General features: G+C 34.8%; 3 protein-coding genes across 7 annotated transcripts; all 3 read right to left on the reverse strand.

Annotated features, from left to right (window-relative positions):
- Window positions 1–739: 739 nt before the first annotated feature.
- LOC7491373 (kinesin-like protein KIN-14Q) lies at window positions 740–6895 on the reverse strand. 5 transcript variants are annotated; one of them, XM_024593825.2, is made up of 19 exons: window positions 6685–6895; window positions 6489–6579; window positions 6324–6398; window positions 6154–6240; window positions 5443–6038; window positions 5185–5353; window positions 5014–5081; window positions 4702–4915; window positions 4544–4620; window positions 4364–4463; window positions 4177–4275; window positions 3914–4090; window positions 3538–3823; window positions 2847–3008; window positions 2547–2762; window positions 2417–2454; window positions 2149–2312; window positions 1899–2024; window positions 740–1769 (listed from the first exon to the last, which is right to left on the reverse strand). In XM_024593825.2, the coding sequence occupies exons 3-19, from the start codon at window positions 6358–6360 to the stop codon at window positions 912–914; spliced, it is 3474 nt and encodes a 1157-aa protein (XP_024449593.1). In that variant the 5' UTR covers window positions 6361–6398; window positions 6489–6579; window positions 6685–6895; the 3' UTR covers window positions 740–911. The 5 variants fall into 5 exon arrangements, with proteins under 5 accessions (XP_024449593.1, XP_024449594.1, XP_024449591.1 ...); XM_024593826.2 differs by having other exon boundaries at window positions 6489–6601; XM_024593823.2 differs by having other exon boundaries at window positions 6154–6237; window positions 6489–6895.
- A 1207-nt stretch (window positions 6896–8102) lies between these two features.
- LOC7459166 (translation initiation factor IF-2, chloroplastic) lies at window positions 8103–16513 on the reverse strand. Its single transcript, XM_024583263.2, has 12 exons — window positions 14638–16513; window positions 14474–14506; window positions 14072–14185; window positions 13720–13869; window positions 13478–13576; window positions 13337–13399; window positions 12585–12740; window positions 12404–12469; window positions 11655–11891; window positions 10456–10731; window positions 9551–9739; window positions 8103–8614 (listed from the first exon to the last, which is right to left on the reverse strand). The coding sequence occupies exons 1-12, from the start codon at window positions 16174–16176 to the stop codon at window positions 8459–8461; spliced, it is 3078 nt and encodes a 1025-aa protein (XP_024439031.1). The 5' UTR covers window positions 16177–16513; the 3' UTR covers window positions 8103–8458.
- A 1931-nt stretch (window positions 16514–18444) lies between these two features.
- On the reverse strand, window positions 18445–20948 carry LOC7459167 (CASP-like protein 2A2). The gene is made up of 3 exons (XM_002300444.4): window positions 20653–20948; window positions 19242–19359; window positions 18445–19155 (listed from the first exon to the last, which is right to left on the reverse strand). Exons 1-3 carry the CDS (start codon window positions 20859–20861, stop codon window positions 18790–18792), a joined length of 693 nt encoding a protein of 230 aa, XP_002300480.2. The 5' UTR covers window positions 20862–20948; the 3' UTR covers window positions 18445–18789.
- Window positions 20949–21056: the final 108 nt, after the last annotated feature.

Raw genomic sequence — 21056 nt, forward strand, 5'->3', positions numbered from 1 at the left:
CATACACCATTTCCTGTGATCCAAAAAATATGCTGCAGTGTGTTCCTTCAATTTCAATTTCGCATGGATAGGTTTGCAATTACTTTCCCCTGCAGCACCAACGTTTGCATCGATGAAATAATAATTCTTCCACTAGAAAGTTTAACCCTCTGAACTGAATGGAACAACAGATGTGAAGTCACCCCTCAGCCTAGGCTTGGCTAAACGGGAAAGACCTAAATTGAACAGACATTGAACTATCGGTAAAAGCACACTATTAGTCTCTAAACTAAATTAGAGTTTGGACAGAAACTTAATTTTCATTGATGGTGGGTGGATTAAATTCGATCAAACAATGAGAACAAAAACTGATGACATAATTTTTAGTGCAGAGAGACAGAGACTAATAGTACTTTGACCAAATAGTTCAGGAGGTCGTGCACAATTTAGCCGCTAAATTCTATAAATAATCAAGAATGACTGTTACATCCCCATCAAAATCTAGTTTGCCCTAAATATCTTCATCTTGAAGGGGCGATGGCATGTTCCTCGTGGACGAGAGTCCATATTTGTGGTTCCATCAGTCACAGCGGCCGAACTATCTTCTCTATTTCTTCTTCAGGGCTGTCTCAAGTCTCAAGTACTCTTATGCTTTGCTTCTTCCTTGTCCTAACACATGGCAATACCATAAATCTTTCTTTACCGCAACATGCTGTGAGAACTAAATTCTCATGAAAACTGAAGCTGCAAGGAGCACATATCACTAAAAAACTTTATATATATATAAATCTCACAACATTGACAATTACAAGAATCAAACAGATGATTAGCATCATAAATAATACACACCATAATCTTTTCTCTCCCTTCTATCATACAAGAAGGAAGGAAGCAGATTTAATGTCAGTTAATATCAGTTAGACATGTATAGATTAGATTGGAGTTCTTGCCACTGTTCCACTATTCCACCTCCTTTCCTTTTCTCCTAGCATCTGCTTCTGGTGAGTTTCCCTCATTCCTGCTCTTCTGCCATTCCCTAGCAATACCCTATGTGCCATCCTGCCTCGACTTCCAATAGAGACTCTAACTTTCTCCATCCCAACATTTATACCGCCTCTTCTCGTATGTTGCTGCATTGGGGACTTCATGTTAGCTTTCTTTTGAAGACTTCGTTTCAACATGGTGTTTAGTCTCTTGGAGCCATTTCTGATTCCTTTAGGGCTGTCGCAATGTGTCTGCTTGTGCAAACAGTTTGTTTCAGTCCCTTCTAAATCTTGTTTCATATCCACTTGGCATAATAGAAATGAACTTGGTATACTTGGGAGTTGAACTAAACTCGGTATGCTTGGGAGTGGAATCATTGAGTTACGCCTTGGAGCTGGGGCTGCTAGGACCTGTCCTGCTGTTGTGCAAATTGAGGCTCTGCCAGTCCTCTTTGGCAATCGTGGTTGGTTAGCCATGTCAGGGTTGTTTTCTTTTTCAGTAGAATCAATCAACTTGACAATCCCATCTGTGGAGGGAAGGGGGATGGTGGATTTGTTGCTGGTGTTCCCCGCAAGTGGCTGAGTGGGATTTATCTGTTGTTTGTTCAATGCACCGTTTGCAGGTTCATTATAAATCCAGTTACTCCCTAATATTCGATTTGGAAGTGGTGGCCTAGGTGGTGCAATGATATGTTCAGCTTGCTGCTGTTTCATTTGCTGTTGCTGTTGCTGCTCAGCAATCTTTGTGTCCACATGCTGACGTGCCAGCTTCCTTTCAACTAGTAGCTGTGCCTCCAGCTCCTTAACCTGCAAAATTTGACAAAAAAAAAAAGAACAGAATAGTAACTTGCCTATTTTCCCAACATAATGAAAAGAAAAAAAATTGAACTGTTTTATAAATGAAATTGCAATAGTTTCTGACAACCTATATATTACCTTATCTTGCAACATCATATATTTAAGGTCCTTTTCTTTTGTCTTCAAGTCCAAACCATTGATTGTATCCTCCATCTTCTTTATTTGCACATCTTTGCTTTTCAAATCTTGCTTTGATTTCTCAGACTTAACAGATATGAGAACCCATGAACATATAGGAACATTCAGTACTGATTCAATAGAAAGATGACAACCATAGATTGAGGTTAAATAAAGATCAGGGCATTTAAAGTATAAGTTATCAACATACCATCTGTTTGTATCTCAGAAGTTCAGCATTGTCCAACTGTCTCTTTGCAGGACCCAGCTCTATCCCTCTAACTCTGCTAGCAAAATTCAGCGAGCATAGAGTTTCACCAAGGTCATTCTCATTGGGACTGATCTGTACAAACATGAATGTCTTCGAATCTCCTCCTAAGAAATACAGATCCATTTATCAATTTACTCATTATACATGCATGACACCAAGTAAATCAACCTAAATTTGAATTTGCTGCATGGTTCAGGTAGAAAAGTACCCAGGGAATCTTGAAGCAGATGGGTGAGCTTGGAATTCCTGCACAGCAGGAAAACATGTTATTAACATTTAAACTGAAGGTATGCAGATAGAAAAGTAACAAATCAAAGATTAGCTAGAAATTTTATAACCTGAATGGGATGTGAGGGCTTTTAGTTGCAAGAGCAGATATGACATCACCAAGTGCAGATAAGGATTTATTGATATTTTGAGTTTCCCTGAGCCGCTCTCCTTGCACTTCTGTTTTTGATATCCTCTCACTTCCTGCTAGGTCAACCAACCATAACTTGTTCTTTGTGCATTCCCCGTTCAATAAATTCTCTCCCTTTACCATAACACAATGTATACTGGATAAAGATAGCACAGTTTCAAACATATAATGTAAATATCCAATATAGATATAACCTCAAATGGAGGATAGAGCCACGTACCAGTGGGATCGGCTGCTGTGCTCATTGGCATTGGTAGAGCCAATTGCTCTTGCATTACTACCAGTTTGTAGAACTTCCCAAACCTCACTCATGTTGTGTACACGTGCTTCAACCAGCCCTGGGACATGATGTAGTCCCTCACCAGCTTGCCTTATTTCCAGCCTGCATTAATTATATTTATTAATTAGTTGAAGAAGACTCCAATGCTTCAGCGAAACTGACACAGAGATGATAACACTGAGGATATAGACAAGTGGTTTATTGATGAAATATCCCAATATTAATGTCAGTGAAATCTCAGGTAAACAATGAAATTTGTTTTTTATTATACTAAACACAACTTATTCTGAAAATTTCATATTAAACAATTTTTTTGTATTGCATTGATTCATGGTTTGGAAGTATATAACAGTTAAAGATGAAGAAATATCCTTTGAAATCATTGAAAGGGATTGAGTTCGTTTAAATCGTGTTGAAACTGCCAATCAAGTTCGCAACAAATTTTACAAGAAAACGGCAACAAGGAAATTGAACGCTCATATGGCTAAAACACTCTATACGAATATTGATATTATCAACTGTACAAGAGTAATATCATAATGTAACTGTGGTCTTGAAAAGAACCATTCACAAACAAATTGTAGAAATCATAAGAAGAGAGTGGATAGAAATGACAAGGAATTCAGGATACCTCTTTGCAGCCACACCTGGCTGAGAGTCCGAGACCAGTAAATCTCGTATTTGCTCGTTATAAACTTCCAGAACACTTACAGATACATCGTATCGAAACAGCTCCTCTCGCTCCTTAATCATACAAAAAACTTGTTCAAGTGTCCTAAAATTTACTCCACGATCTTCTTCGGTACCCTCCATTGTAAAAGTTTTTCCAGTCCCGGTTTGTCCATATGCAAAAACACAGACATTGTACCCATCCAAAATTGAGCTAGCAAATGAAGCAGTGTCTTCAAAAACATCAGCTAAACAAGCAAGCATAAAAGCAACTGTTATTATTGGAGGGAACATAGTGGATTATCCAAATTGAACTTCTTTATAAAAGGTGAGATTACCTTGGTTTGCTTGGGGACCAAAAACAGCATCAAACTTGAACGTCTTTCTTGGAAGCCCATTGGACATAACTGTGAGCTCACCATCTTTAGCAGATTCAAAATCAATAGTCACTAAAGCTCCTGCTGCTACTTCTTCAGGTTTTAGAGGTCGACATCGGCAAAACACTCGTATGTTTCCTGCAAGGAAGATTCATTTTTCAGTAAACTGTCTTTAAATTCCGAACCTATAGAACTTAAGATAGATTAAGCAAAAATAAATTTACCTTTCAACTCGAGAACCTTATTGTACAGTTCCTTTCTTTCCTTGGCTCCTTCAACAAATTTAATCTTAATATCCTCATGCAATTCTACTTGCTGCTTCACTGTCATAACAAAACAAGTGAATTATAAGTGCAGAAGAGAGATAGCTAAGTTTGACAAGGACAAGGCATCATCAGCACGTTGACCTACTTGTGGACACAATAGTAAACCTCATATCTTCCATATCTGCAACACAATTCTTGTATGCCAGTGCCTCCTCTGATAACTTGATGTGCTCCATTTTCATAAGCTGTAAATGAAAAACTTTTTAAATAATGTATCATATTACCAGATATTCCATCAGAGAGATGTCAAAATTCATAACAATACCTTCAGTTTTCTTGTCAAGTCTCTCAATGATGTGAACCACCTGCTCTTCTCTTTCACTTGTCCCTCAATGGCAAAGGCTGTACACAACCAACCATCAGTAAAATCAATATTTATGGATGGTTAATGTGATAACTGTAGACAGAATTATATTTCCATACCCAAGGACCCAACATGCATTGACTTGCGCATGAGCTCATTCTGGAGCTCCTGTAAAGACTTCAAAGCATCTTGGCATTCCCTGCTCTTAAGTCGGTTTTCCCTCTTAAGTTCGTCCATTGTCCTCCTCATTTCCGTTAATTCCCTTCTCTGACACTCATAATCTCTCAGTAGCTTCTCATAATCCCCTTCCACTTGAAGGTGACCATTATCCTCCTGTTTAACCATATTTTTAAAGGCAACAATCTAATGTTTTCACACTTTATATTTATCCCAAGACTAAATTAGAATCTTAGAGGATTAAGTGATATTACTTTTGGTGATTCGCATTCTGCTACTTGGGACATTTCCACAGGTTTTAGTAATTGAGCTTCTCCAGTATCTGAAATTAGAAATTTTAGAAAACTTGACTAAAACTCTATCTTGAAACATGAACAACAAACAAAAAGATTGGAAACGAAAAGAAGATAGAAAACTGAACTTACGAGCAGAAGAATCTTTTGTAACAGAAATCCCACATACAATTGGTTTTCCCATCACCCCTTCAAATCTAATCAATAAGCCCTCATCACCCTCAACGAAAGCTTTAAGGTCAGATACAACCAGAGGTTTATTTGCACCTACTTGTGCATATATGTCTAGGCATGAGACAACCTACAAAAACAACCAATGAAACATAATAAGTTGTGATGGCATTAGCAACCTCCATAAACTCCTGTTTGTTTTGTTTCATGACTCCTCACCTTCTTCTCATGTATAAAAACATCAAATACTCTTAGCCCAGGAGGCCCCTCGGTGAATACAATTTCTGCAAGGTGCAGACTAACGTCATAAGTCCCAGGCTCCAGTCCTCGGAAACAATACGAGAAGTTACCATAACGAGCTGTTTGGTAAAGAGAAAGACCCCCATCCTGTCCATCCCCAATTGTAGCATCAGTCCTTACAGTATCACCACCTGCAAAACAATCATCCTCAACAAACTCTACACCACCCAAAAACACAGCCCCACCAGTGCATCCTGCATTGATGCTTACACCAGGAACGAAAACCTTCACCAATTTCTCTTCTTTCTCTGTCTGTGGAAGGAGCTCAAATGAAGATTCAGGAGACAATTCTTTGTTGAATGTTTGAAATACTGGAGAGAACTTTACACATGGAGTCTTACTGGAGTCTTTGATACCAGACCCATCAATACCATTCTCTAAAGAAACCTCAATTGAACATTTGTTTTTATCCATGAAATCAGGAGAATCTCCATATCCAGTTCTTGATATATCAGGTGAAGCAGCACAAATAACCAGATCAGGAGATGTTAAAGAAAACCCTATCACGGACCTACCTGAAAAGAGGACACAAAATTCAATCAAATTCTTGAATCTTGAAACCCCAATACATAAAGTTCAATCTTCACAACCAATTCTTGATCAAAACTTTAAAAAGAAGACATCTTTTACCCTCAATTGTATCATTCTCAACTGGATGTATGATTTTTTGCGTAGAAATTGATTCTAAGCTTTGCGTTTCTTGCCAATACATATCTACTACAACAAGAAAGGAAAAGTTTTCACATTTAGTGATAAAAATGATTGTACAATAAATAAGAAAATAACAATTGGTACATTACCTTCATTTGAATTAGGAAAAGAAATTGAATCTACCATGGTCAAAGATTGAAACTTTGATGAAATGGGTTGAGTATCTAAACAATAAAAAAGAGAGAAACCAATTAAAGAGCCTGAAGAAACAACAGAAACAAAACTGGGAACTAGAGTGAGTGAAGTGATTTTACACTGCGAGTAAGAAAGAGAGCTGCTGTTTTGTTGTTGTTGCTGCCAAGAAACATCAGTAAGGAGAAGTGGGTCTTGCCGTTGATTAAGTTGCTGTTGTTCATATGAAGTATCACTATCTTCCATGATTAATTAATTAATTAATGAAAAATATTTCAGAAGGAACAAGGCACTGTTTTGACGAGAAAAAGAAGATACCTTTTGAACTGAACAATCCTTTTCTCTTTATTTGAGAAGAAGAAGAAGAAGAAGAAAGGAAGAATGTTTTGATTTTGTTAATGAAAGGTAAAACATTGATTCATCATGGGATGGATTGATTGATTTTTGTCATCTGGCCGGGTTAAGGAAAATGTTGACCGTTAGTTTTTTTGAATTTTGAAACTTGTCAGCTGGGCGTAGACTGCTTGAGTTGAGCATAGTCATTTAAACTTTAGGGGTTTGAGAATGCGGATTGTGCTTCTAATAAATTATTATTTTTTAATTTTAATTTTTTATATTTTAAAATTATTTTAATAGATTGATGTAAAAAAAATTAAAAAATATTATTTTAATATATTTCCAAGTAATAAATACTTTTTAAAAAATAACAATGTTTATCATACTCTATATCAATTACTTAACCTACAACAATATATAATATATTTTATTTAAATTCATAACTTTTCTTTTCAATGTAATTAAATTAAAAGCTAATATTGATTAAAAAAAAATCCTATAATGATCAATGTATATAATCATTAGTGTGATAAACCTATTAGTTACTCTGAAATTTATTGTGAAGAAAAACATAAATACAAGTAATAGAAAAATTCTAAGTTAAGATATTTTTATTATTTTATTGGATCATAAATTTTATTTTATTTTATTTTTGTATTTGTTTCTTTCTTAAGATAAATAAGAAAGTAATTAATAATATATCACTAATTAAAACATTATAAAATAGAGTGAGATATACAGAAGAAAGAATTTTAAAAAGATCTCTTTTTCAAAAATATTTTTTTTAATTTTCTCTCTTTTATTTAATCTATAGTATGTTATAATTATTGATAATTAAGCATACGCTTTGTATTTAGGGTATAAAACATCAATTTTATGGGGTTTTTTTTCTTCTAATTTAACCTTATTTTTTATTTTATTATCAAATACATACTTAAAAAGAAAGAATGTAATGAAATTACACAAATAGTTAATTTATAAAACTAAAATTTAACTTTTTTTATTTATTTAAATGATCAATAACTAAGATTTGTGATTTTTTGTTCATCAAGTTTACGAAAACGTTAGCAGAGCATGTAATTTCACCAACTCAAAGAGAGTCTAAAATCTAAACACCCTTTTCCTTCATGGGATAACATTAGAATGGAATTTATTAAAAAAAAAAGTAAAAAATATAATAAGAAAAACTTTGCCTTCACGTACTTTCAGAGTGCTTGGCAATGCATTTATTTCACCTGGGCATCAAGAACTTTCTTGTTCCCAATCCCACTCCCCCCATTTCCTACTGGCACTTTCAAACATGTGCTGATTCTGCTGGTCAATGGATGTTCAATGTCAGAAAACCATGTATCAGCACGTAGGCTGTCCGAGAGAAAATGTATGAGACTATGCATGCCAGGTTCTGAGCACCTTCAAAAAAAAATTAATTTCTTTCAGAAATGTTACATTGTTTTGGAACATTGAATCTTGAGGAACTGGTATGATTTCTCCTTTACAGAAAGTAACTGAAATCTGGTATCTGTTACAATATATACAACAAAATAGCAGACAACAATGGACAAAATCACTAATAGCTCCGATCTGATCCTCTGTGCCTGTTCTTGAAATAAATTGTATCTGCAGGGCAACTGATCTGTACTCCATGAACTGAGCAATGTTAGACAACATATTCGATAGTGCTACCATTATTCAACCTGTGTTGCTTTGGGTTCCATCATGAGAACCAGATATATCAGCTTTAAAACTCCATGCCACTCTATAAGCCTACTTCTTCCATTGCAGCTGCCATGGAAGCTGATGCCTCTTCAAGGGTTCGCTTCTTCTCTACTGTGTTGAAGGCCTCAATAATATCACCTTCCTCCCAGTCATCGTAATCTTCTGCCCCAATACCACACTCTAGTCCAGCATTTACCTGTCAGGAAAAGATATCATTTGTACAAGGTTAGATAAACAGCAGATGGAAAACGTGGAGGGGCCCCAAAAGATCCTCAAGCCCAGTGCACCGGAGAATTGCAGAATAATAGAATGTTACTGATTGATATTAAAAGAGAAAAGCACATTAGAAATGGACCTATTATACCAGGCATCGAGTTAGAAAAATATAGCACAACCACCAGGGAAGGTATTTTATAATCTTATACAGGAGAAGGGCATTCACTGAGAACAAGAAAAGGCAGGGTACTTCGAATAAAAAATGTAAATGCAGATGTAGTGAAGAGGCTGCATTTCTCACATATAGACTCCACACGTTGACCCAAGAAAGCAAGGCATAAAAGATAAAGAATTGATCTCATCAAATATAATAGAAATTGGATGATCCAGTCAAATCATTCAAACCCAACAACTACAGCAACTTGAAATTCTTAGTACATCAGAGAAAAGAAGTCTCCCATATTGCAATAGAGCTATTTCTTGAATAACGCAGGCATATCACCTAAAAGAGACCAAGTTTTGAAATCACATTATGTTTGTTTTTTAACCTTCAACAACACCCCCCATGAATAGCTGAGTTATTAAGGACATCCAATCAATAGATAAAACATTCCTCTATATACATCATTAGAAATTCTAAAAAAGAAAGAGGAAAATAAAGCAGTTACAGATATTTGACAGACAACTCAATAAAGGTCAGTATAAATCGAGTCCCTAAACAAGGATTGCTTATATAGATGTCGAGAGGTGTGACTACACTGCATAATGCTCCCCTGAAATGCAGGTCTTTGGAAAGGGTGATAGATGCACCGAGATCAACTAAATGTTTTAGTTTGTTGATATTGTAATACTGAAAGTAAGCTGTAAATTTGACCCACTGTAACAAAGCAAAGTTATACAGGCATCAAAAGCATACCTCCTTCACTATTTCCTTAACACGTCTCAAAGAATCAAGGACACCAACATGGACTGTTTTTCTATTTCTGACAACCCTGATGCCACAGCCTTTTATTACTTTGCCTTCTGTCACCATGCATCCAGCAACACGACCACTGCCGCTGCTAAATACTGCCCGGACTACCGTTGAGCCAATTGGTTCTTGTTCCTATTAGTATGCAAGCAGCAAAACAGTAAATATACAGCAATGGATATTTCATAGCATTAAATCAAAAGCAGCACAAGCTCATAAACCAAGAATATTCCTGACTTAAATAAACATGGGCTGCAATGATAGTATTTTTAAGGGCAGTCTGTTAAAGAAAGGCAGGAAAGCAGAACAAATATAAACATTGTCCTAACTGGAAACAATGAACTAAATAGCTGCTCCCATCCCCCAACCCTCAACCCTAGGCCCCAGCAAAGGCCAAATAACAATTAGACATCAGATATTAGTGTCCTGCCTTGGATATATATGCTTCATGGACACTTATTTGCTGGAGGAGAAATTCATGTCAAAATGCTGAACAGTAGTGGTACGAGCATGAAACATCAGCATGCCTGTACTATGATATGCTGAACAAGCATGCATGGAAAGAAAGAAGAATCACAGTTTAATTTTTCTAGACGATATCAGAGGCACTTTACGAAGTTTGTTCCCATATTAAAAAATAAAACGCACTTAAGGCATTCACATCAAACATCAAAAAACAATTAATGTATAGCCACCACCCCACCCCTACCTAAAAATGGTGAACATTTAACATGCATATCCCCAATCATGCAAAATGTAATAAAACAGGTTATAAACAATCTAACCTAAATAATATCTGCAATCTACACAAATTATAATAAAAAGAAACAAAGTAATGAATTAGAATTGACCTCAACAAGTTCCAGAAGTCCTTCCATAGCATTCCGCACTTCATCAATTAGTTCATAAATAACTCTATATAGCCGAATCTCAACACCTTTTTTTTCTGCATAACTTTTTACAGAACCAGGAGCTTTGACATTGAATCCTAAAATAATGGCTTCACTCACAACAGCAAGATCAACATCACTGTTGCTTACATCTCCTGTTGCTTGCAAGAGGAACTTCAAAGTCACATTATCTCGAGGGAGTACTTGTAAGGCTTGCCTGACAGCTTCCATAGATCCCTATTTATAATAAAGAGAAATTAATTTTACTTGTACTTATAGTATGAAGTATAAACCATACTAGTGATCATGTAAAATTTTTTGTCAAATCCTTGGTGCAATAGAACAAATATTTTGCTCAAGGTATGAATGTGCATGCATGAACAGTTGAGTTTGGTCATCCCCATGAAACAATCAAGCCACAAATTGCATTGCTATTATTGAAAAATTGATTTCCAAAAGCATTTCATAGCATGAGTTAAAATGGTCTTTGGTTAACATTTTTCAATATCTGATTTTTTCATTCAGATTATTTTTCTGCAGAAGTTAGTGATCGACACAACATCAAAGTCCAACTAAAAGTAAACTTATTTTACCTTTAAACTTCATAATTAAAAATAAAAGTTCATTTATAAGTTACTCATAATGTTGAGCCAAATTCTGCTTCAAAAAGAAGTCAGGACACCTTTACTTGTAATTTTAACTTTAACATGGATCAAAGGGACATGCAGAAAGAAACTTGAAGCAGTTTTTTTAATAGCATTGTAGACAAATACATATTTGTTCAACTTAAAGCATTTTACCAAAGTAACTTGTCAAAAGCAACTCTTGTATTATGAATCAAATTCATACATAATACAAACCAAATGGCATCTTGGAGCACCTTTCACTTTTCAATTATATTATTATAAATTCAAGTGTCTAGGTAACTATCTGTTCAGCAATCTATTCATGAAATGCATTTTGAGATTTCAGTGCTTAGATCTGAAAAACATTCCCATGCATTGTATCAGTATAAGCTAGTACACATATAAAAGTCAATTAATATAGCAAATTTGCAAACACAACTTGATTTCAACAGAACTGACAATATGATGAAGAAGCATACATCATGAAAATTGTTCTTATCTGGGAACAGTAAAATGAATAGCAAATGCACAAACCTGAAGATCGACTTTCATTATTATATTCAGCTGGTGCAAGTCTAATCCAGATAGCTTTCCTGCTGAAACAGCTGAGGCTAAGGAAGAAAGGGTCACCTTCCCATCCCCAGCCTTAGCAGATATACGTTCATTCCATAATAATTCTGCACGTGCCTCTGCCTTTTCACGTGCAATATCAAGGGAGGCAACAACCTCAAATTCATCACCAGCAATTGGTACATTACTCAAACCAATAACCTGTAGAGAAAAGTTTAACATATTTGCAAGGTTTCAAATGAAAACTCATATGAATTAGTCATGTGAGAACCATATGACAGGGATCCATGAACATATAACATAAGATAAAAAGAAAAGAAAATAGAGGTTGGTTTGTTGTTATAATAACCCAGCAGACATGTACAACCTTCTAAAATCATAGTCACACTTTTTTTCAAAATTAGAAGCATTTTGGGGATTGAGCTTGATACTCATAATTCTAATTATTTCAAGTATCAAAATATTGGGGGCATCTGTATTTATGGAAGTTTAAATTCTCATGCTTATCATAATTGTTGGTTTGGTTTATGTGTGGTGAAAAGGGAACATTACAGTGATGTTAGATCTTGAATATTCTGACAATAATGATGAAAACAAGAAAAAAGAAACACAGCTACATTCTTGTCTATGAAAAAGCCACCATACAAAAATAAGTAACATACATAATACAACAAGGAAACAAAAATAAGCATGGAAAGAGAATAACAACAAACCTGTACAGGTATAGACGGTCCCACTTGATCAACCCGTTTTCCACCACCTTCAAATAAAGCCCGAACCTGAAAATAGCATAACAAAGAAGTCCTCCAAGCTGAGTGAAATCACACTAAGCAGCAACTTTTCTCTTAAAGAAAGTTCCGAGTTATCTTAAAGTTCAAACTCCAACTAACCAACCTTTCCAAAGGCTTCTCCACAAACCACTACATCCCCTCTTTTCAATGTGCCTTTCTGTACAATAAAAGTAGCTATTGGTCCTTTAGATTTATCAAGGCCCGCCTCAATAACTGTACCCTTTGCATTTCTATCTGGATTAGCTTTCAATTCTTGTAACTGAAACAATCATGCATGAAGTCAGAAAACACAAATAGCATAACGTTAAATGTATGCTACATTCCAATTGTTCCAAGGAATCATTGATGGCTTCGGGTTTATGAATTGCAATGTATTTCTAGATATTTTGGCAGATATCTTATAGAGATTTGGGAGAGTGCATGCATGATTTTGTACATATGCACCTTTAACTGTCCTTTGTGTGCTCAATAAATCACATACACCATATTCAAGTTTCATGATGATCCAGCATGGGAAACTTCAAAGGACAATTACAAGATATCACACTTATTGAGGAACAAAAGTTAATCTTTTCATTACAAATACTGCAACTACTACTAACACACATTCTTAGCAATTAATAAGATAGATTAAATACTAGCAACTAATGAAATAGATAATGCAAGCCACTCAACTAAATCAATTAGATACTGCAAGATAATACTAATAGATATTACTAGCAGAGAGAGAGAAAGAGAGGTTCATGGATCCAATTTTGATGACATAAATGGCCAGTAGACAACGAATATTTCATTTCACAACAAAAAGACAAAAATGAAACCAACTAATTGGCACATGAATAAATTTGAACTGACCTCTGCAACAAGCATAACAGTTTCCAACAAATCATCTATATTTTCCCCCTTGAGAGCACTGACCTGTTAAAAGGAGGCACAAGTATATAAGCGTCTGGAAAAGGATAAAGATAAAAGAAAGGTGCAATAAATATAAAATACCTGAACCATTGGGACATCACCACCCCAGTCCTCTGGCATGAGGCCAATTGAAGAAAGCTCTTGCATAACTCTTTCTGGATTAGCTCCATCTTTATCTATCTGGTAGAATTGAAGAAAAAACAGAATCAGAAATTCCTTTAGCCATCACCAAGCAAAACAAAGGCATTTCCAAATGCAGCTGGGCAAGTGTTTCTTATTTCGTTACTTTCTGATAACAAGAAAACCCACTTTTGTCGACATACCTTATTTATCGCAATCACAATGGGTACTCCAGCTGCTTTGGCATGAGCTATGGCCTCATTTGTCTGGGGACGAATCCCATCATCAGCAGCCACCACAATAATAGCAATGTCAGTCACCCTTGCTCCACGGGCTCTCATTGCTCCAAATGCCTGCACCAGTGGATAATATAGAAATCATCCAAATGCAGGCGAGTGTGCTCGGTTCACAGTTAAGTTTATAAATTAATATCAGAAGAACATTAGCTACTTAAACGAAAATTAAAGCACGTCAGATATGATCTGCAAAGCATTTAACTATTTGACAAAGAGCAACTGACGTACATTAACAGCAATAATTGGATAATCTGCTTACCTCATGCCCAGGAGTGTCAAGGAAAACACATGGTTGCAACTTGCCATCCACAGGTACCATAACTTTATATGCTCCGATTCCTTGTGTAATCCCACCAGCTTCTGAGGCAGCCACCTGCAGATATCCATCTGTCAGGCTACAGTTAAATTCTGTGCATGTCAACTTAGAACAGTCTACATGTAGCTTCGGAAACCAACTAGTCCCAAATCAATTTCAAGTTTACAAGCTGGACATTCTCTATCTTCCTCCAATCATAAGTACACCAAAAAAAAAAAAAAAACTTTATTGTGATGGGAGGGGGGAACAACATGGAAAGAGTGTCGTCAAAACTTAAATCCAATTCTGTCTGTGGTGTTTACAACAATAAAAGAGGAGTATCAAGATTAAGAAGTTTCAGCATACCTTGCTTTTACGAATATGATCCAACAGGGTTGTCTGTCAAGAGGATAACACCAGATACATTAGAAAAATCTTAGAAAAATACCACCATTTTCTTAACATTCAAAGCATAACCAAGAATGAGACAAAGAAGATAATGAAGAAACATAGAGAATCTTGCTACTTGCCTTGCCATGATCTACATGACCCATTATAGTAAGCACAGGAGGCCTCTCTTGTAGTTTGTCCAGATCATCTTCATCAAGAATCTCGTTCTTTTTTGCCATTTCTTCAAATCTAACTGGATCAGCATCTATGACTTCCACCTCATACTCCTTACATATCATCTTTACCATCTCTTTGTCCAAAGTTTGCACCCCATCAGGCTTAATCCCCTTTGAGAACAGAAGCCCAAGAATTTCACCTTCACCCATGGTCAAGTTGTAGGCTAGCTCTTCGATTGACATGCCTTTTTCCCCAACCTCCAAAATCTCTACTTTGACAGGAGCTGCATCTCTGGCAGCCTGGATCTTAGCCGCCTTCCTACTGGCTTTGGTCCATTTCCTCCCTTTTCTCGCAGTAGCTGCACCAGGAATAGAAACATTGAGCTCCTCATCGGGAATCTCAACATCATTGTCCATCATCCGCCTTCTTGGTGTTCCAGGTGAAGCACCTTTCTTTCGGTCTTTGTACTTCCCAGGAGCAGGGCCCTTTCCTGGTTTAGTAGGAGCTAAAACAGCCTGTGCAATTACGGGATCGACAACCGGTTTCTTGCGAGCAAATTTGTCAATCAAAATTGGCTGTCCTTTACTTTGTGCAGCACCTGAGCCTGTTTCATCTTTAATTGGTGACTTTGGAGCAGCCCCCACATCCTTCAAAACAACAGGTTTCTTAATGATAGGTGAAGGAGCTGCGGATGGCTTGGCCTGTAACTTTGGTTGAGGTCTTAGAGGTGGCTGAGGAGGTTTCAGTGGAACACGTGATTGAGATTCTAGCTTTGTCCCTTCTACTGTTTTAGGTTCCTCCTTGATAAACTTGTTACTAGCCTTCGGAACTTCCTTGACAATCCTCTGCACTGAAGACACCGTGTCTCCTTTCCGCCACACACTTCTCAAAGTTTTAGCTTTACGAGTAGCAGCCGTGGAATTAACATTTCTCGAATCAGTATATGAATTAGATGGTGTCATTTTATTTACATTCCCATTCTCTTTCCTAATACTACCAGCACTCGCACCCACTTGGCTTTGTTTTGAAGTTTCAAGCTTTCCAGCCTTCTCCAAGACCTCATCAAGTGACTCGATCACCTTATTCCTCTCTTCTTCCTCATCAGAATCCCCACTACCCCTTGAAGAACCCCACCCAACAGAATTCATACTCAAAAGGGTTTCATCCTTGGAACCAGCCGGCGATTTTAACACGGGCTTTGGACTAGGTTTAAGTACAACCCCACTATCACCATCATTACCATCACCATTACTACTAGAATCAAGTGATACAGCATTGCCTTGCTCAGCAATGAAATCAGTGGCAGTAACTGAATATTTACACACACAATGCCAACTTTTAGCCCTCCTAAGACTCCTTTTTGATAAAGAAACTCTCTTCACAACTGAATACGAAGAAGATTCAACACAACTAGAAGTAGCTGTAGACCCACTCAAGCTTCCTAAACTAACAAGGGAAGCCAAAGATGGCATACTACCTACTAAAACCACCATGGACCCCATTCACAAAACCCAACAAGAAACCTAAAAACACCCTTTATAATTCCATATCGGGTAAATTGAGTAAATTAGACAAAGAGTTTCAAGATTTCTATTAAAGTTGAAATCTTTAATTAACAACAAAGTGCAGAAGTAGTGCTTACCTTAATGAGAAAATGGGATGGGAAGATAGGGAATTTGAAGGGGTGAAAAGGGTTTTGTTTTGTGTTTGGAAAGAGAGAAAATGAGTGAGAAAGTGAAAGAGAAGGGGTTTGTGGATGGAGAGGATATTATGATTTTGGTGGTGGTTTACAAAGCTACAAAATTGGCACTTGTGTGGTTGCTTCTCTGCCTGTCAAAATTTCCTTTCTGATAATGATAAGGCTTTTTAAAGGTTTCCAAGTTTTTTTTCTTTCATATTTTAATTTTGTTTATTTACTATTTTCTTTGCCCCAAAAAACATAGACTAAAATTTAAGATAATTTTTTTAAGACTAAAGATTTTTAATATAAGGGTATATCCAGGTTTAAAAAGTCTCTTTTTTTTTTTTTACATGGACTTCTTTTAGGGGAGATTATTTTCGATTTGGTTCGATTTTTATTAAAAAAATAATCAAACTGGTTTTTTTTAAAAAACCGAAACCGGTTCAAACTGACCTGTTTCGGTTTGGCTCCGTTATTTTAGAACAGAACCCGATTTTTTGGGTTTGGCTTGGTTTTTTTCGGTTTGGTTTGGTTTTTTTTTATTCGATTTTTTTGGTTTCAGACTTATAAAACCGAGCCGGTCGGTTTTTTAAAACTTCTAATTAGTTTAATCGTTTTTTTTCACAGTTCGGTTTTTTCGGTTATTGTTTTTCCGGTTTTCTCAGTTTAATCGGTTTTTCGGTTTTTTTCCCCTTCTATTTTTTTTTAGCATCCTAAAACTTATTTGATTTTTTTTTATGAGCAAAGAATTTAAATATGCTTGATATTGATGGTTTTTTCCCTTTAATATTTGAGGGCAGGAATTTCTGTTTCTTTGATATTTTGAGGAATCAATGTAGAGAATAATTTTAGTAATTGAAATCTCGAGTTGTGAAGCAGAGAAGGCCGTGTCATAGAAGGAAAGAGATGACTACAAAAGCCCACAGATATTCAGTGTCGACTGTCATGGGAGGCAGAGATGGAATCTTTTTATATATATATAAAGATAATTTTGAAATTTCATTATAAATGGACAAAGCATGCTTATCAGCCTCGTGTTTATTCACCATATTTATTTTTATTTTAAAAAAATTAAAATTTTTAATTTTTTTAAATAATTTTTTTTATATTTTTAGATCGTTTAGATGTTAATATAAAAAAATAAATTTTAAAAAAAATATTTCAATATACTTTTAAGTAAAAACACTTTAAAAAATAACAACTACCATAATACTAAATAAACTCATTAAGTCAACTTACAAAATAATTTTGTTTTGTTTATTTAAAATAAAATGACTATTTTAAATAAATTAAAAAAAAACAGAAATACTATTGTTTTATATATATATATATATATATATATATATATATATATATATATATATATATATATATATATATATAAGTTAACATGGTCGGGTTTTATTCAGATTTTGCTACGTCAACTTGGATTTAATTAGATCCATCTTCAAATCGATTCAAAATTAAAACAATAATTATCATAATATTAAACGGATTGATTAAGTCAACTTATAAAAGAATATTGCTTTGTTTATTTAAAATAAAATGACTTTTTTAAAACAAATAAAAATAAACTAAAATTACATTTGTTTTCTATATAAACAAAATTAAAGTTAACTTAGTCAGGTTTTATTTAAATTTAGTGGGTTTAACTTAGATTTTATTAGATTAATATTTAAACCGGTTTAAAATTAAACTCGTCAAACTATGAATTAAAATCGATTAGATTTACATGGTCGTTAACTCTAGGGTATGTGGGATTAATCAAGATACACACAACCTGGTCTAAACACCAACGTTAATAAATAAATAAAAATCTTACCCGATTGATTCATTAGACCATGTCATAAACAACATCACTAGAATTCCATTGGATTAGTTATGGCTTCTCGAAGCAGCTTTGTTCTGCACAAGCGATACTGAACAGATTCATGAAAGGAGCTCAAAACTCTCATGGTCGTTTGTTGTTCACTTTTTGTTTAATCATTTATTGCTCATGCTTCTTATACAATAGTGTTTGTAACTATATAAAAAAAAAAAAAAAACAAAGATATTGAAAATATAAAAAAACATTGAGCGAAACACACAATAATTCTGTCTCCATCTCTATCTTCTATGATGTAGTAATAACTTGGGTTTGAGCAAACAATTTCTGTCTGTACAAAATTCTGAGTCTGAATTCTAGCCAAATGGTCTCATGGAAGGCTTTTTTATAAATTGCTTACAAATTTCATATAATTAATTTCTTCACACCAACTTCTACAAACCAAAGGCTAGTAATTAAAGATACAAAGGATATATATTTCTTATAAATTTTCAAGTGCATGGATTCAGAAAGCATGGTCTCTTGGGAGTTATATACACCACGGCAGTGAAGTGCTCGTGACGGTGGAAAACACGCCACCACCTTCTATATATAGTCATCAACCTCCTCCTAATTTGGGCTGTTATTGTGGGCAGGACATGCTAGCTTCGCATGGAGATGGAGGTGGAGGTTGCTTGGTGGTGGTGGTGGTGGTGGTGGTGGTGAACCGAGGGTGACAGTCTTAATACCCTCGCCTGATTGGGTCACAACTGGCGCATCATATTTGCTGAAAAGCTTGTAGGAAGAGACGAGCGAGAGAGCTGCGTAGAAGATTACTGCAACGAATGTAATGACTGTGGATATCAAGGCCTTGTGACAAAATCCACCAAACGACGCACAAGCTGCGCTCCAAGCGATGGATGTGTCTCCCTTGTTTGCCAAGTATAATACCTCCGTCGACACTGTTCCGGCAGCCAGAATCACATACGTTAACACCTAGATAGGTTCATCGAAAAATAGATTGATTAATATATATATTATATGAAATTAAGGTTGAGAATTTTGATGGAATTAATAATTACCTGGTCGAGTAAGAAAAAAGTCCATGCTTGAGGCATTGTCCATGCTCGAGGCATGGCTACAATGACAGCTGAAAGAAGGGAATAACCAGCACAGATGCCATTGGCATTCACCAAATACCTATATCATAAATATTAATTTATAATTAAAATGGATGTGATTAAAAAAAAGTTGAAATGAAATATTGTGAAAAACAATCATGCTTCAAAACAGGAATTGAATTAAGAGGTTTTTTTAACCGGTGACCAGCTCATTTAAAGCTTGGCAAGAGCTGATTTTTTTTAACCATTTACACATTGATTTAGTCCAACATTATTTCATTGAATTAGTTGATCTATCCAAATCTACCAATAGGGTGAACTCTAAAAAAAAATTAATTTTTTTATATTTAAAATAATATCGTTTCATACTATTTTAAAATTAACTCAAGTTAATATACAATATCACTAAAATTTTATATTTTTTAATTTGATTTTTAAAGATTTTTTTTACCTATAATGTTTAAAAAATATTTTGAATAAAAAATAAATTGACAACAAGTTTTTGGATAAAACAAATGGACCAAGCAGATGTAGTGCCCAACCTTTGCTTTTTTTGCCTTTTGTTTTGTTTTTTTTTTTTTAAAAAATTAATGATTTATTTTACATGGTTTTTTCTCTATGTTTTTTAATTTATATTTAAATTAATATTTTTTTTTCTTTTATTTTGTTTAGATAGTCACTTTTAAATGACAATGATTTTTTTAGTTCTATATTTAAATTTGAAGAGTTTTCCTAACTCATGGATAATTTTTTTTTAATCTTTTGTATGGATAAATTTTATTTTTAAAAATAAAAAAATATTTTTATATAATATTTATAATATGTGCAGCCTTACATGATGGTTTTTTTTTATTTGATTAATTTTATTTGTGTTTTTATTTCTATTATCGTTTATTTAAATAAAACATTATTTTAATAAAAAAATTATCAATTTTATTTTTCAGAATTAAATATATTAATTTACATTTATTTCTTGATTTTTTAATTTTTATTTTAGATATCATTAATAATTTTTTATTTATTGGCATATATTATTCTTGATTTCTTGATTTATATGATTATATGTATGGATAAATTTTTTATTTATATATACACACACTAGAAATTCTTCTTGGAGAAACTTTGGATTTATGAGATCCAATTGTATAAACCACTCATTTAATACAAGAAATTCTTCAAAGTATGATTTTAGAAAAAATATTCTTAAAATTAGCATTATGCTTAACTCAAAATTAAAAGAATCAAACCCTACAATATTTTATGGATCTCCAATTAATTTTTTTTTAAAAAAAAACTCGCAATCAAACACACAGAACTTGGATGTAAAAAGCACTAAAAATGGGTGCAAGAAAATACATAAAATATGAAGTACCTGAAAGCTCCAAGATCTGAATAAGAAAGGGATCCATAGTCATTAGTTTGAGTATTCTTAAGCATGACAACAAGTGCTGAGACACACAAAGCCACAGGCACCAAACGCAACATAGTCTCAGCTGTGCGCATGGTGCTTTTCACATCTTCATTCTCGTCTCTTGACCCCATCACTGCCATTGGAGGATTTCCTTCGTCCTTCTTCTCCATCGTCCCTCTTTCTCTCTCAATTTTTTTTCAAGTTTGGTATTCTGCACAAAGCAGTGATGAACAAGAGGTGAAGCTACTCGTAACAAGCTGGGAGTGGCCATTTAAGAACGTTAGGTAAGGTGGGTGACAAGCATTCAATGTCGTCATCATCAAGGCAGGTCACGTACACCTCAGTGCATGGATAGCTCTGCTCCT

Source organism: Populus trichocarpa, chromosome 1 (assembly GCF_000002775.5).
Source record: "Populus trichocarpa isolate Nisqually-1 chromosome 1, P.trichocarpa_v4.1, whole genome shotgun sequence".
Classification (NCBI taxonomy): domain Eukaryota; kingdom Viridiplantae; phylum Streptophyta; class Magnoliopsida; order Malpighiales; family Salicaceae; genus Populus; species Populus trichocarpa.

Coding starts and splice junctions, on each gene's coding strand:
- LOC7459166 (XM_024583263.2), bottom strand. CDS start 16,176: ATGGGGTCCATGGTGGTTTTAGTAGGTAGTATGCCATCTTTGGCTTCC. Junction 13,870..14,071: donor TTGACACTCCTGGGCATGAG/GTAAGCAGATTA, acceptor CCACTGGTGCAG/GCATTTGGAGCAATGAGAGC. Junction 12,470..12,584: donor GTGGAGAAGCCTTTGGAAAG/GTTGGTTAGTTG, acceptor TGCTATTTTCAG/GTTCGGGCTTTATTTGAAGG.
- LOC7459167 (XM_002300444.4), bottom strand. CDS start 20,861: ATGGAGAAGAAGGACGAAGGAAATCCTCCAATGGCAGTGATGGGGTCA. Junction 19,360..20,652: donor TCAGATCTTGGAGCTTTCAG/GTACTTCATATT, acceptor TTTATGATATAG/GTATTTGGTGAATGCCAATG. Junction 19,156..19,241: donor CTTTTTTCTTACTCGACCAG/GTAATTATTAAT, acceptor GAACCTATCTAG/GTGTTAACGTATGTGATTCT.
- LOC7491373 (XM_024593822.2), bottom strand. CDS start 6,612: ATGGAAGATAGTGATACTTCATATGAACAACAGCAACTTAATCAACGG. Junction 4,276..4,363: donor GTTTACTATTGTGTCCACAA/GTAGGTCAACGT, acceptor TTGTTATGACAG/TGAAGCAGCAAGTAGAATTG. Junction 2,025..2,148: donor TTCTGAGATACAAACAGATG/GTATGTTGATAA, acceptor ATATCTGTTAAG/TCTGAGAAATCAAAGCAAGA.